At 40.0% G+C, this 17,033-nt stretch overlaps 1 protein-coding gene across 1 annotated transcript in view; it reads right to left on the reverse strand.

Moving 5' to 3' along the window:
* Nucleotides 1-5,831: 5,831 nt before the first annotated feature.
* LOC139649674 (uncharacterized) overlaps nt 5,832-17,033 on the reverse strand; it is a 34,502-nt gene continuing 23,300 nt past the window's right edge. Inside the window, exons 4-7 of the mRNA XM_071526149.1 lie at nt 8,083-8,424; nt 7,643-7,921; nt 7,424-7,537; nt 5,832-6,982 (exon numbers count right to left, since the gene is read on the reverse strand). Of these exons, the coding sequence (XP_071382250.1) occupies nt 5,832-6,982; nt 7,424-7,537; nt 7,643-7,921; nt 8,083-8,424 (1,886 nt within the window). The remainder of the gene's footprint in view (nt 6,983-7,423; nt 7,538-7,642; nt 7,922-8,082; nt 8,425-17,033) is intronic.

Consider the following 17,033-nt stretch of genomic DNA (forward strand, 5'->3'; position numbering starts at 1 on the left):
TCTCCAGAAAGACACTGCACTTCAAGGCTGGATTACAAAGCTTCTGGAAGGGATCCGATCGCACCGGAGCCCTCAATGGTTAGCTTCTGGGCAAAAAAAAAAAAAAAGTCTCTCAAATGCAGCGTTCCAGAGATATTTAGTATGTCATATCATATCATGATACCTGAGGGGGTTAAAATACTTAATATAGCCTACAATATAGTAAGCTACAAGTTATATATTAGTGTCGTTGTATTGGTCCAAATTTGTCCATTTGGACGGGAGATGTGCAACAGCAGTAAATAAATCAATGCGCATTATAAAAAATATAAACATTGTAAATTTGCAGAGAAACCTGTTGCAGAGACACCCTTATTAACAAGAGGCATTTTCCTTATGCAAAGAAATAAATCTATTTAAACCAGATACTTGCTTGCCACAAAACAATTCTGTGAACTGACAAAGAATTAAATTAATAAGCTTTGTTAGTGAAATATCCTTCAAAAAGTGTAAACTAATGGCGTTCTATTATGATTTGTCTTATGTTACATTGAAAAATCACTGTGCCTCGCCAAGAAAATGTAATGCCCATCCACAAATTCGTTTCTCCCGCCGGCTCTGGGGGGACTTGACTCATCCACCACCGATGTGTAGCACCCACCTGGGTGATACACGGCAGTCACCCAGCAAGCAATAGACATAATTTCAACGTCTCGGCTAGATATAGCCCCGATTTAGTCCCGCTATGTGTAACCCACTTCTAGCCAAAATGATCTTGAAATTGGTTAGATTTCGTTTTTGCCAACGCAGCTTGCGAGCTGTATGATATTCCATCATGTAGCAAAGTCAACAGTGATTACAAGGTGATTAGTTTCATTTCTTTGACGTGGTCTATGCGTAGCCACGATTTAGCTCCCAATTGGACCGGCTATTTGTAGCCCACTTCTAGCCAAAACTGTTCCATTGTAGTTTTTGCCTACGCAGCTTGTGAGATGGATGGATAATATCCCATCATGTTTGCAATGTCAATAATAAATACAAGGTGTTAGTATCATTTCATTGACATGGTCTATGTGTAGCCACGATTTAGCTCTGAATTGGACCGGCAACGTGTAGTCTGCTTTTAGCCCATCCGGCGAAATCGAGGCAATCAATTGCCGTCATTCCAACGGCTTGGCTATAGCCCTGATTTAGACCGGCTATGTGTATCCTACTTCTAGCCAAAATAGTGTTAAAATTGGTTAAAGACTCTATAGACAACTTTTTTGCTTTAACTTATCATTATGATTGCACAGTGTAACGGCTATAGAATAATGACACCATCGGCGTTTAGATTGGTTCCCTATAAGCCTCGCTTTCACTATGCAATTCTGTCTGCCACCGGGTACGATCTCCCGGGACAAGGAAGGCTCGACTTACGGCACAAAGGAAGTGCGTCATCCATTGCGCAACCAACAGAGGTCCGGTAGCTATCCCCAGTAAAAAAAAAAAAAAGGTAGCTATCCCCAGTAGCGGAAATGGCGGATGGTGGAACAACCGCAGTGACAGTGGAAACACTACCCTCTATCATAGCACTGAGACCGGGGTTTCTAGTTCAAATTGGGATTGTTTCTTGCTTTGGACAGTAGTTTGGACAGTAGCAGGCTGCTGGTGGTAGCGTTAGCCATGTTGCTAACGTTTCTGGCTGCTAGCGGTAGCGTTAGCCGCTACCGCTAGCAGCCAGAAAACGAACCAGGAGCTACAAGGAAGCCAGGACCAGCCAGAAACATACATCTATGTTTGTTTCTAGAACAAAAGAAACAAACATCTAACTATGTTTGTTTCTGGCTGCTAGCGTTAGCTATCGTAGCTAGCGTTAGCAACGTTAGCCATGTTGCTAACGCTAACGCTAGCAGCCAGAAACAAACAAATGATCCATTGTCTGTTTGATAATCTAAACAAAGAACACGTTTTCTTGCAGTGGCCTTTCTAAAATGAGCAGTGGTGAAAGTTACTATATTGTGTTATGATCAAGGAGTTGATAAGCAGACAGATGGTTTGTTCTATTGCACAGAGCTAGGCTCTAACAGAAAGCGATCCGGTTGTCTTGGCAACAGCAGCGCAAACAACAATACCACTTGGAAACGCTAGAGGGGGACAACGGGGGGAAAGTTGAAAAGTTGTCTGTATTATAAATGTAGTTTTTGCCCACGCAGCTTGTGAGGTGCATGGCATCGGATCATGTTACCAAGTCAACTATGACAACAAACTGAGATTAGTATCATTTCATTGAAATAGTCTATGTGTAGCCACGATTTAGCTCTGAATTGGACCGGCTACTGTATAGCCTGCTTAAGCCCATCCAGCGTAGTTAGCATTAACCTTTGAATTAGCATTATTTTTTGCTGTCACACATTCATATACACCATTCTCCGTATTTGACTTTCTTTCATTTTATAAGTAAATACAAACTGCAATTACGATTATCAACCACTAGAGGGCAGCTGTACTGCTTGAGAGACATGACAACTGGCAACGCGAGACTCGACAGTCTGTGGCATAATGCTCCGCCCGGTTGAAGAAGCAGTCAGAGGCAGAGCAGAACTGAGCAGTTCACGCCACGTTTACGGCTTATTTGGTTTATCTTGTAAGTCGCTGTGTTTTTGTCTTGTCATGTGTTCTCGATGTATCTACATTATTTGTTATCATGTGCAGGGCCGTGCCATTTTAGCGGTTAGCAGTGTAGAGTAAGCCATAGTGTGGTTAGCTTAACATGCTACCTAGACAGCACATGTGCTGGCACAATATCCATGCACATTTCACAGCAGCAGGTGATGTGTATTCAAGTTGCATCTGTTTCTGTATTTCCTAAAACTAGTGCAGTGCCCGTTCAAAACGTGCCTGTTAGCGTTAGCATTCGCCTTAGCGGTTAGCCGCACCTAGCAGTTGTGTTGTTGTTTAAAATGTTCCATGATTGTAATTTTTGCAATAAATTCTTTATATATTTATCTTGTTTGTTGTTGTTTGTTGGATGGATTGGCATTTATTATCAGAACATGTTATATTTGAGTAAAAATAATCCTTTAGCCATTATTTTGTTGTCTATTAGACTTATATGTGTAGTTGTTCAATAGCCGTCTAATTGATGGCTATATACTTGGGCTATGGTTGGACGTCTACTAAACTTTCACTGACAGCCCAAATTTAGCCGTGTTTTAGCCTAGACGTCAGGTCTACCTATAGATGGCTATTAGACATCTTTTAAATGCGAGATTGCTTGCTACTTTGTCTATCAGACATATATATGTCGTCGTTCAATAGCTGTCTAATTGATGGCTAGGCTATAGTTGGGCTAAGGTTAGACGTCTACTAAACTTTCACTGACAGCCCAAATTTAACTGTGTTTTAGCCTAGACGTCAGGTCTACGTACAGACGCCTATTAGACGTCTTTTAAATCTAAAATTGCTTGCTGGGCAGTTTGCGCCAGAACGCTCACCACACATCAGCTATCTCAGTGGAGAGTAGAGGACTGAAAGAGCCAATTAGGTAACGAGGGATGATTAGGTGGCCATGATGGAAGGAAGGCCTGTTTGGGAATTTTGCCAGGGCACCGGGGTTACACTCCGACTTTTGGTTTCAGTGGAGAGTTTTAGTGTCCCATGGTCTAAATGTCACATGGTCTAGAGCAGAGGTTCTCAATTGTTTTTCAGCCAAGGACCCCTTACAAGACAGAGAATATACCAGGGACCCCCTCATTCTGATTTGTGATTTTGGGCTATATAAATAAAAATTGACTTGACTTGACATGTATGTCCCTTGGAATAATCTGACGTAGCCTATTTTTCTACACTTCTATAGTCTTAGTTATGCGAAAGAACAACACAAGAGAAATGTATTAGAAAGATATTAGATAAAAAATATTTGCACCATCTCAACACAGAATACCCATAAAACAATCAATCAATTACCTGCAAGTAACACTGTACCTAAACAAAATATCAAAGGGAAATCAAGTAAAGTGTCAATAAATCAATAAAGTGTTTCACTCTTAGTTCATACGTAATGATTGATAAAAGTCTAATCATAAAATAAATGCAGGCTATAACAAACTGAACACATGCCTGCATTGCAATTGGACTCATTCAATTGAACAAATTTAGCAAATTTAGACACTCTCAATCTTTCCAGGAGTTGTGACTTGATATCAGAAGACATGTCCTCAATTCGTCGTCTGATGGTTTTTTCATGGACCCCCTGGCAGAGTGCCATGGACCCCTTGGGGTCCCCGGACCCCACTTTGAGAACCACTGGTCTAGAGGCCTTTCCAACCCAGGGAGGGAAACATCGGTATACAGTTATAGCATTACAGCATATTTGCTGGTTTAAATCTGAAGAAAATATTTTAAGACAGACTTGATGCATGTTTCTGTTTTTATTTACAATAATCAAAATATTGGATTTATTTACTCACATAAAATAATACTAAGTCACATTGTTCAAGTGTGACAAACTGAAGGAGAGCCTTATGTGAATTCTCACCCAGGAATAAGGCAAACTTTAATTATCGCAATATCACAACACATTCAAAACAGGCAATACTAAGCAACACAATAGTGATAGAAAAAAATAAATACAAAAATATAAATATCCTACGATAAAACCAAGAGTCACAAAGGATTGTAAATGGTATTCTTGTTTGCAGTTTCTTTCATCTTAATTCAACCATTGATGGAATGAACCATTCAATCACAGATCTTCTGAATGTAGTTTTTCCCCCTTCAGTCTCTCTAAATCAGCACAGTATTAATTTCTCACAGCAGATACAGCAGACTTGTAAAAACTGTTGTTGGTCAACTCTTCTGTTGAATCAGTCCTGATGAAGGATCCATCTATATAGAAATCTGTCAGCAGCAGTTAACCAGGTCAAGCTCTTTGTCCACCTGTTGGACTTGGTCAATAAAAGTGATTCAGATTCTGAAATCAACATGAGACTGTTTTCAATATTCTTCCTTTTTTACACATTTATATTTCCCATTATAGAAGTTTGTGTAGCTGAGAGAGAGGACTGAAACATAAACACCGGGAGAGCTGACCTGGAATTCAAGCATTGAGCTACCTGCAACCTGCTCAACTCATTTTCATTTTCTGATATGCTAATGTGTGCTCTAGTAACGTAAAGGATGTGAATAGAGACATATAAGCTGCCCAATGCTCACTCTGCGTTAGTTGGGAATATCCAATGAATATAAAAGTAAATCGAATGCTCGATTCGATAACAACAGGGATCTAAATTAAATTGATTTATGTGTTCTCAGTGCTTGACAAATTCTGTGATTATTAACTGTAGAAATTAAGATCAGACAACATGAATATATGAGATTTCCAGCATCACTTTTTCTGTTTACCTGCTCTCTCTGCCCCCTTCTTCTTCATAGATCATCATCTTCTTCCTCTGATTGATTAGTGTCAGCTCTGTCCTCATCTTTCTGTAGTTCTTCCTGATGCACTGCTTCTCTCTTACTGAGTTCAAGTCTCTCCAGCTGCTCTGTGATTTCCTCCAGACTTTCCAGAGGTTTTACTTTCTGCTGTTGCTCTGCCTGAAGCTCTGTCTCCTGTCTGAGCTCATGGTTTTCTCTCCCTGCTGCTTCTTGCTGTATTTTGAGGTCTGTCTTCTCTGTCTCCCTCTCTCTGTCATCCCCCTGTTTCTTTATCTCATCTAATTTCACATTGATTTGCTCTTTCTCGTTCTCTGCTTTCCTCACCCTTTCTGTTATTCTAGTAATTTCACCCTCTTTGCTCTCCAGTGTTGTCTCTGCCTTCTGCAGCTGTTTCTCAAGTTCTGCCTTTCTCTTGTCCAGATCCTTCTTGACCTCTAATAGACTCTTTTTTCCTTCATCTTTCTCTGCGCTTCTTTCTGTATTTCAAGGTCTGTCTTGTCTCTCTCCCTCTCTGTTATTTCTCTATCCACTGACTGAAGCTTCCTCTCGTTCTCATCCCTCTGTCTCTCTACCTCCTGCAGCTGCAATTTGAGTTTCTCTATCTGGTTCTCCTGTTCTCTCTTCTGTCCCATCAATCTATTAACCACCCCTGCCGTGTGTTGCCGTTCATTTTCTTTCTTCTGTAGCTCCTCAAGTTTTGCCTTTGTCTTGTCCAGATTTATTGCATCTCCCTCTGTCATGAGCTGCTGTCTGTGTTTGTCTCCCTCCATGGGAAACTGAAGTTCTGTGTCATTACTTGTAGATTGGGTCTTTTTCTCTCCTTCTCCCATGGGCAGATCCTTCATTGCCTCTCTTTCTGCCATGAGCTGCTCTTGGTGTCTTTCTCCTTCCATATACTGAAGTTCAGTGCCATTACTAGATTTTGTCTTCTTCTCACTTTCTCCCTTGTCTAGATGGCTCTTTGCCTCTCTTTCTGCCATGTCCTGCTCTCTGCCTCCTTCTCCTTCCACCAGAAACCGAAGTTCTGTATCATTACTTATAGATTCGTTCTTCTTCTCTACTTCTCCTTTGTCTAGATGGGTCTTTGCCTCTGCTGCTGTGAGCTGCTCTTGGTGTCTTTCTCCCTCAATTGGAATATGATGTCCTGTTTCATTACTTATCAATTTGGTTAGCTTCTCTCCTTCTCCTTTGTCTAGATGGGTCTTTGTCTCTGTTTCTGCCCCGAGCTGCTCTTGCTGTATTTCTCCCTCCATCAGAAACTGACATCCTGTTTCATTACTCATAGATTTGGTTATGTTCTCTCCTTCTCCCTTTTCCAGATCCTTCATTGCCTCTGCTGCTGTGAGCTGCTCTTGGTGTCTTTCTCTCTCCATTAGAAACTGATGTTCTGTTTTGCTACTTATAGATTTGGTCTTCTCTTCTTCTCGCTGGTCTAGATGTGTCTTTGCCTCTCTTTCTGCCATGTCCTGCTCGCTGTGTCTTTCTCCTTCCAACAGAAACTGACATTCTGTATCATTACTCATAAATTCAGTCTTCTTCTCTCCTTCTCTCTGTTCAGTTTCATCCTCATGGTACATCTTGTTCTCTGTGTGCATATAGAAGCAGGAAACAGTGTCAATTGACGTTCAGACCTGTTGTGTTTATGGAGTGTTGCCTTTGGAGATAATAGATGTGACAGCTGCTGAAGCAAAACAGCCTAATAGGAAGGTATTGCATATGATGCATTTCTTTCAAAATGAGGCATAAACCATTTGAAAAACAGCTTTTCTGACAAATGACTGACTGATGGCGTGAGAAAACTTTAACATGGAATGCTTTCAATTTTTATCTACATTATGATCTGATAAAATACTAACATTTTCAATAATACTATCATTAATACTATACTATCATGTATTTTTTTTTATATTAAATAATGAACATTTCTTACATTTCAGGTTCTGGAATGAAACCCTTCACATCACTATAACCATCAGAGCTGTGACACTAACTTGAAAAGAAGAAGAAACATTTATTTGTGACTTACTGAGTTTGTTTCGTCTCCATCTCCACACAACAAAGATGACTGCAACAATACACATGAAGACAACAGCCAAGCCAATGATGATATAAACAGCAGAACTAGACGGGAAGAAATCGTCTGAAATGAGAAAACACAGAGCAGCATGGCATTTATATAAAACTAGACCTCAGCTGTTTAAAGTTAATAAAGTGTCCATATCATGAATTTAGAAAACATTTTTACCTGGAACATGAATCAGTGTCTCCCTGGTCTGGTTGATGTTCTGCTGTTGAACTCTACAGGTGAACCTGTTGGTGTCGGTCTTCTCCACAGTCACTCTGCTGCTGACAGTATAGAGGCCATCAGGACCTCTGACTGTCTCTGTAGGTCCAGCAGAGAGGATGTTTCCCTCACCGTCCAGCCAAAACACCTCAGGCTCTGGGTACCAGCCTTTAGATTCACACCCTAAAACCACTCCACTGTTGTCTTTGTTAAGTCCAGTGACAGGAGAAGAGACAGCACCTAATGATGATTAAGAGAAATTTCATAAAATGGTTTCAATGGAAATTGAAAAATGATATTTGGCTGCATTTAAAAAAAAGCATTTAACCCCCAGTTACTGAGTTTCTAACAGTAGAAGACTGCACAATGAAAACATGCACAATGATCATATGCCCACTTACCAACAACAAGCTCAGTGATAGAGTCTCTACCCAGTGAAGGAATGAAGCATCTGTATTTTCCCTCATCAGAGAGTTTCACTTTAGAGAGTTTCAGTGAAATGTCTCCGTGCTTCAGTTTGTCGATGAACAGTGACGTTCTTCCCTCGTAGGACGGATGTTTTTTATTCACAAGTTCCCGACCGTCACGCCACACATGGACAAATCTGGGGTCCAGGTCAGGTCTCGCCCACTCCAGTGTCATGGCAACAGCATCCATGGCAGGTTCCAGGTGGCATGGCAAAATGATGTCATCACCAACTATTGCCACTATTGGCTGAGGTGGACCAATCACCTGAGACTGACCTGGGAAGAAACAAATTTGTTTTGTAACACCTGCTGACTGCTGTGAGAACTGATTGAACCGGTTCATCTCTATCAGGCTGTGTGTCCATCATAAACTTCTCATTACAATCATGGTTTATGTTTCTACTCACGGTATATAGAATAGAAATGAAAAGTGAAGTGCTGTAATGGCTACTGCATTTACTGTGAATCTGCTGAAAACGTGTTTGAAGTGTGATATTCTTTTGCTAAAAGCTGAAATATTGCAGACTGGAGTTTTAGTTGTAGAAATGTTTCTTGAAGGCAGAGCTGGAGGCAGAAATAATCTCATCGGTGGAGTTAAACCTTAGTGGGCAGAGCCAAACCTCTGACCATTGTCCAGTGTGAGATCAGTGTGTTTGGTGCAGCTCTGTCAGAGTAAGTTTGTCTATTGGAAATGTTATATTGATTGTAAAGATCTATTAATTATGATATTTAATGTGAATCAATTATGTCCACCAGTGTTTCTTTAGGTGTTAGCCTCCCTACCTCAACTAGATGTTGCTTAGAACTTAGATGCATTACAGAGATGTAAGTTTAAACCCTTTTTGTTTGAGTAATAACTGAGATACTTATTTTGTTTAAATAGTAATAGGAACATTAGTTTTTCTTTGATAAAGGCTGGTTATTTATGTTGTGTTTGCTGTGTTGCAGAAAATCATCCATACATCCTTCCACCTACCAAACCAACTGTACTATCACCCTTTCATCCATTAAATGGAAGAATGCTATCTTTGGGTCCTTGTGTTTTAATGGACATACTGGTGTCAAGGCTTTAGTTAGAACAATCCAGGTACAATCCTTTTCAAGCAGCAACCTGCACTTTACAGAGGTTCTGGTAGGTTCACAGCTTTCAGAGCAGCCCTACGAAGCCTAAAAGCAATAAAAAACATGGGTAGCAAAAATGAGGAAAATTACTTCAAATTGTAGGCTATCACCTTCTCCTACCCACGTATTGCTGGTATAGAGGTGGATAGTATATCAGTTAACAGCATTTATAGGTATTGTAATGGCACTGTTCGGCCCCATGTCTGTAGATGTGATCTGTGCATGACTAACCTTGTCCTTCCCTAATGAAAGTTGTTGGTGACCTAAACTGTGTTTCCTGTACATATGTGACTCTGATGTCAGTTTATTAAATTTTCTAGTCATAGTAGATGTGAAGCCTAATCATGACCTTTTGCCTTTAAACACACATCAAGGTGTTACTGATATTTTTGTGTGTAAGTTACCTCCACAAGAGTGTGTCAGAAGGAGAAAGACAACAGTGTGATGGAAACCCAAGACACTGAAGACTCTGAGCTGAGATTTAAGAGACAGTCCGTCCTTCAGGTGAAGCATCCTGGAGTTCTGAAAACTGACAAACAGTTGTGAAATATTAATTCCCAGGAAGACTACAAGGGAGAAAAACAATGCTTTTGAAGTGGCATTTATGCAAAACAGTCAAGTCCAAAATACCTACCAGTCAAAAGTGAAGTCACCACTGATCAGGCTAAATAATAATAATAATAATAACAATAATAATAATAATAATAATAATAATAATAATATACATACATAGTGTGTATGTGTATATAAAAATATATATACAGGTATGTATGTGTCTATACATATTCAAACTAAGCCAAATGGTGGTATATATAACTAGCTCCACCACAAAAAAGAAACAAATTGTATGGTTTCAATGGAGAATCATTCCATCTGAGTATTACAGGCTTTGGTTAGGTTTAAAATTGTCCTCATATTATTGTCACACAGTCTATGTGTAGTCAGATTAATATTAAGATGAACTTTGGTGATGATATTCTACATCGTTTTAAAGATACGGATGTAAATTAACAAACAAATCAAATCTACTGTACATCCAGCATGGTGAATAATGTACCACGAGGACAAAGGCTGCTCAAACCCTGCTGCTCCTTCCTTCATTTTCATTTCCATGTTTATGTACAAAGACAAATTAATTTCACTGTATTTACGCTTGCAGTGTGAATCCAAACGTGGCTTGGTGGCCCGTTTCAAACCTTACACTTTTACAAATTTGAACAACAAAACTCTCCTCTTCTGTATATATGCCCTTATACTGATAACAGTATTTGAGAATGGTTTCACTTTTATTTCTCGCCAAAGACCATTAGACCGTTATGACATTAAAATGTGTCTTGAAGCTGCCAGGTTTGTTTAAGACCTTAAATAAAATATAACCTACCGCTTCAATAAATTACTGATACGTAATTCCATAATAACCGACACCGTTTGGCGTTCAGGACAGTGAACGTTGCACTGCTCAATGCTGCATGCTGTTTCACTGCTGACTCCGAGACGCTGGAAGTAGGGGTGCTGAGGGGGCTGCAGCACCCCCTCCTGGTGGGGGGCTGTAAGTGCAAGGCTAAGCCCCGTCACACTGTAAATTTCAGATGCTTTGTATGTTCCTTGTTTTAAACGTGGTGTGGTGGTGCTGCTGGACGATTCGTTATGTAGCTCGCTCCCTGTCTCTCAATTTCCTGTCTCACTGATTACAGGGCGTATGAATTGATTATATAATTTAGTAAGTTACGTTATTTTTTGTTTCTGTCACAGATCTAAGCTAAGCTAATAAAAGCTAAGATAAGATAAGATAGCACTTTATTAATCCCCTTGGGGAAATCCAGGTGCCACAGCAGCAAGTGGCAACTGGTTCCTACTATTATAAAATACTACAGCAGCAATAAAATCTAAAGCCCCCATACTTCATGAGGGAAAAAAAACAATTGTTTCTCTTTATTGAAACAGGAGAAACAAAATTCTCTGTGGTATTGGCAACCCAGGGAAAGGAAGTGTTCATGAGGTAGGTGATGGGTCGGCTGATTTCCTGCAGGGGGCAGAGTAGGACCTTTTATTCATGCGTTAGAGAGAGAGAGAGAGAGAGAGAGAGAGAGAGGGAGGGAGGCAGAAAAAGAGAGGAAAGGAAGCGAGAAAGAGTGGCAAAAGAGAAGAGAGAGAGACAGAGATGAGGAAAATGTGATACCTGTAAATATTTCTCCAAAGTGCTCGATGCCCTGCAGGATGGTAGATGGAGTCTGACCAGGTTGTCATGTTGCTCCTCCTTCTCTAGAGCTGATGAGATGCTGAACCTTCTTAAGATCAACTGTGGAAACTTGGGTAACAGTGTAGCCTAGTGTTTACATAGAACATCCCATAATGAAAAGGTCAGTGGTTCAATCCCCCCAACAGTCAATGTGTCCCTATACCTGCTCACTCATAGATAAAAGCATCAGCTAAAATGTCTAAACTATGCAACAAATATGGAGCAGGAAAACTGTAAACAGTTAATGGAGTGGTAAAGTGTTTAGAGAGACTGTCCTAGATAGTACAAGAACAAAGTCCCCAAAATATCCTGGGACCCATAGTCATAACTTTGACATGTCCCCTTCATGAAACAGACAATGGTAATATAATATTTTTATTGCAAAAGTGACAAAATTGATTAATAAATTGACTTACTACTTTAAGCAAAAAAGTGCAGATCAGGTCTTTCTGGAGGGGAATACGTACTTAACCTTACATCATTTTGTTGCCTTTGGAGTGAGTCAAATTATTGATCATTTTCATCACTTTTGAAATAAAATTATTTTCACAACAATGCATTTCATGAAGGAGATGTGTCAAAGTGATGAAAAAAAAAACAGAGTGGTGTTTTGTTCTTCTACCCGGGATCAGTGTATCTCAAAATCTGAAGCTCTTTTCAGGAAACCAACAACTTGAATTGAAGACCCCATGTTATCAAGGTTAGCTATAGTTAGTTAGTTGTTATATATGTGTATATTGTTATATTTTTGACCACAGTTCCTCTGCCATCCAATAGTTTGCCAGATAGCTAACTTGCGCTCTGAAAAACTCTCAAAAACGTTTGTAAAACTAAAACTCCACTCTGCTGTTGCGCCAGCAGCAGAAATAATCTCCACAGGAAGCGGAGGTTCACACCTACATTAGATCTTAGCTGTTTTTCAGTCTGATGCTCAGACAGTCAGCAGCAAGACAGCATGGAGGTTACAGCTCTCTGCCTCAGACTGTGTGAGTACTGAGTCTCTCTTTCTCGTCATTTCTCTGTTTTACAAATCAGAAAACAATGAAAAAGGGGGGCCGCTTAAAGGTGAAAGTAATCAGAGCAATCAAAACAAGGCTTATCAGCACTTAGAAGCACTGGTACTGAATCTGATAGCAATAAGATAATGTTTTACAGGTCTTACACAATTAAATCTTACCGAGTTGAAAATGTATTGTCAGGTGTCTGGCTGCATCTCTGTGTCTGATGAAGTAACTACTGCCTGGAATAGAAGAAATTCAAGTGAACATGCTGAATTGATATTAATTATATTATCATTTACATTTTAAGCCTTAGCACATTTAAGATCCATTACCTCTTCGCCATGTAAGCCCAATGAAAGCTTTCTGCCAAAACGTGTTGGTTTTTCTGTACATCCATCGGCCTCCAATAGAAGCCGAATTTCATTGAATTCCTGTCGATTACATTTCAGGCATTTAGTTGCCGCTCAAATTCAACATTACAAGCAGCCAATATTAATGAGTATGAGGGTCACAGCACCCAGACAATACATCTAATAAATATCCCAGTATCTTGTATGAGAGAGGTGTAAGGTGAAACAATGAGAGCCAGTTGGAAAAGCCTTTTTTTGTGGCTAGCAGATGTACATATAAAAGTGTGATATACTTACTCTTCCTTTGTCTCTCCAGTGGTGAATGTATTGGTGCTGCTTTTTGCACAAGTTCAGCACGGTTATTGCACTCAGAAATGTGGTAAGTAGCAAGTTAATCAATTGCTTACAGCATCTATGTTTTAGCATCTTGTGCCGAAATATGTAGGGTAGCCATAGAAAAATAAGGCTTTTTTTGCACACAAAAGAAGAGTGCCTTGGCTTCTTTTTTCAAACATCATATGTCAATTTTTAAAGAAAAGATAAGCAAAATACTTATAAGTTCATCATTCAATATCTCTAAAATTTTGAGCATCTAGTTTGTTTTGATTTTGTGCTATCATTTTATAGGCATCATGGATGTTTCATTTTGGAGTAAATCTCTTCAATTAATATCTCTTCCTCTCTGTTTCTCTCTAAGATTCAGCTTTTCCTTGTACCATTCCAAACAGACTGCAGTTCTTTGAATACGAGCCTGTCTCTTTTAAGTGTAAGGAGTTTGATGGCTCGACTGGACGGAGAGTTATGAGGAAGATCGAGGGAAACATTAGGCCTACCACATGTGCTATTGACTGGGGGGTGCTAAATGGGTCGTCCTGCACCATTAAATCTGCCTATACACCAGACAGTGGAGAATACTGGTGTGAGGCTGGACAGGGAAAAAGAAGCAACACCATCAACATCACTGTCACAGGTATGTTTATTGTAACTGAAGAGTTAAATTACAAAAACACTATAAATCCCCCCCCCCCAACACACACACACACACACACACACACACACGATTGATAACCAATTCTCTGTTGTTGTAAGATTGTCTATAAAACTTATGTTTAACGTAAAAAAAGATTTTTTTATAAATCACATGTTGTTCAGCTGGGTCTGTGATCCTGGAGAGTCCTGTCCGTCCTGTGATGGAGGGAGATGCTGTGACTCTGCACTGTAGAAACCAGACGACTCCGTCCAACCTCCCAGCTGCTTTCTATAAAGATGGCTTCTTCATCAGGACCGGCTCTACAGGAGAGATGACCATCCACAGGGTTTCTAAATCTGATGAAGGACTCTACAAGTGCAACATCTCTGGTGATGGAGAATCACCAGAGAGCCGGCTGGCTGTGAGAAGTGAGACATAACAGTGTTTCCAAACTAAATTAGGATCATACTTTGCTTTTTGCATGGCCACGTTTCATGCAGATGATAGAAAATGCAGTGTACACTACTTATGTCAAGACCCATTGTTTGACTCTTGGTAGAATGTCCAATCATATGACAGTTTTAAATAATCAAACGTCAACTTGTATTGGAACAGATTTTAATATCTTTGCTGTTCCAACTCAGTAAATAGTGTGAGAATTGCTACAACACAAAAATTATTTTTGGGCTCAGATGTATTCTGTAATCCGTAACAATTTCATCACAGCTCACTACATATTTTTACATTCAGAGTGTTGCACTTCTTCAACACTATTTTATCTCGTACTGAGTCTTAAAATCACATTTTTCTGCCAGTCTTCAATCTGCCAATGTGGTGAGATCATTTCACCTGTTTCTAACGCAAATCAACTTGTTTCAAGATGTTTTTGGGGAATCAAGTGACATTATCTTGATTCTGGCGGACTGAGATGCCTTTTTTCAAGATGAACCTGGAACAAGTGAAACCGCAATGGAAAGAGTGCAATTATCTTATCTCAGTGGCCCAATTTTTTCCACTTGCTTTAAGAAAAACAACATTTTAAAGCTGAAATCTGGGATTTCCCCGATTTCTCTGCTTTGTCTCCACCTCTGGCGACACAGAGCAGACCTATTTGAAATTATGTTCAGACTACAACCAAACAACCAGACATGTGACTCAAGTCATTTGGTCCAAGGCAAGGCAAGCAAGTCCCCAGTCATTTTTTCTTGGGCAAGTCAAGTCAAGTCACAGGTTATGTCAAGTCAAGTCAAGCCGAGTCCTTAGTTAAGGCAAGTCAAGTCCCAAGTCAAGTCCCTTTTTTTTTTAACGTTAGCAAGCTATGGAGTTAGAGAACAGATTGTATCATATCAGGCTAACGTTAGCTAACATCAGCCCTCACAGACACTTACTGATCCGAATGAGTCTTCAAGTGACGAACAAAGTTTGATGTTGTCGTCTGGCTGTCAGAAATCTTTGATGAGCAGGTCTTGCATTCAGCAGTTCGCCTTTGTCCTTCACATGTGAAATTTTTGAATCCGAAAGTGATGACTCTTGGCACAGTCGCGGCCGCCATGATGATGATGATCTGATCTGATCCATAGACCGTATAAAGATCTGATCATACTGTGTGTGTGTAACCACCAGAAATACGAAATAGTCTAGAGTGGGAGGGTGTAATGACTAACAAGTGCTTCTCATTGAAAAAAACGTCAGGTAGCGAGGAGCTTGACTGACAGGGTAGTCATCCAATCATGACAATGCCATTCCCAGTGTGCGCTCGCATACCGGGTAACGTTACACTACAGACACTTGTAATGTGAGCATTGACAATGTTGAACATTTAATATTTTATATTTAATATTTAAGCTGAAAACATAAAATGAATACAAACAAGTCATTTGAGTCATCATGTCTCAAGTCAAGTTAAGTCACGAGTCTTTAACTTCCAAGTCCAAGTCAAGTCTCAAGTCATTTATTTTCTGTCAAGTCAAGTTGGAAGTCATCAAAACAGTGACTCGAGTCGACTCGAGTCCAAGTCACAATGACTCGAGTCCACATCTCTGCAAACAACCATGGACAACCAACATCACTTATGATGGTGTAAATAATGTGACTTGACAGTAACAGCAGCCTACAGTGTGTGCCGCTAAAATGTCAGTCAGGTTAGGCTAAGGTTAAATGTATAGTTAGCAGACTTTTGTCCTACCCGGTCAAAAACTTCAGTAGTGGTCTATGAAGAGCATCTCCAACCATGGTAACACTGACAATTGGTGTTGTATATCCTGAATCTACAGTCCAGATGGATAAAATAACTATTTATTGCTGGAAAAAAGTCCTGGATTCCAGCCTTAAAAGTTCCATATTTTACACTTTCCACTGTTTTATTTTATGTCTTGATGTCCATTTGTGTGGTGTCATGTACCAAGTCAATCCATTTTTACACGTTCATTTTCCAGCATCTTTCTGAGCCTTACCAAGAACAGGCTGTTTCTGTCACTGTGTCTCATTAATATTAACAACCTCTCTGCTCTGATTAGCTAACCGTTACAAGAGTGAAACCACAGCCCCGGCAGTGACAGGTAGGGAAAACTCTCTGGTAATAAACAATGACAACCGCTCAACCGCTTTGAAAAAAAACATGTTGTTAGTCTATTATTTTTTACAAAAATGCTAATGAGCGAACCTTTGTGACACCACAAAGTTACGGAAGTCCAAACGGCTCGTTTAGAGGCTCGCTTTTCTAATATGGATTGTGTGGATTTAGCATAAAATAGTTTTTTTTAAATCACATGTTGTTCAGCTGGGTCTGTGATCCTGGAGAGTCCTGTCCGTCCTGTGATGGAGGGAGATGCTGTGACTCTGCGCTGTCGAACCCAGACGACTCCCTCCAACCTCCCAGCTGGTTTCTATAGAGATGGCTTCCTCATCAGGACCGGCTCTACAGGAGAGATGACCATCCACAGTGTTTCCAAGTCTGATGAAGGACTCTACAAGTGTAGCATCTCTGGTGCTGGAGAATCAGCAGAGAGCTGGCTGGCTGTGAGAGGTGAGACATAACAGTGTTTCCAAACAAAATTAAGATGATATTTTGCTTTTTGCACAGCCATGTTTTGTGCAGATGATAGGTGATGCTGTATACCTACAACCGAATTTATGAATGACAGTGAATGCGCATATGTATGGTACACACTGGAGTAAGGACCGGAGTAAAATGACTGGAGTAA

Source organism: Centroberyx affinis, unplaced genomic scaffold, assembly GCF_046629955.1.
Source record: "Centroberyx affinis isolate AG114_WGS23_722 - 3 ecotype Tasmania unplaced genomic scaffold, CSIRO-AGI_Caff_v1 ptg001387l_1, whole genome shotgun sequence".
In the NCBI taxonomy this organism is placed as follows: Eukaryota; Metazoa; Chordata; class Actinopteri; order Beryciformes; family Berycidae; genus Centroberyx; species Centroberyx affinis.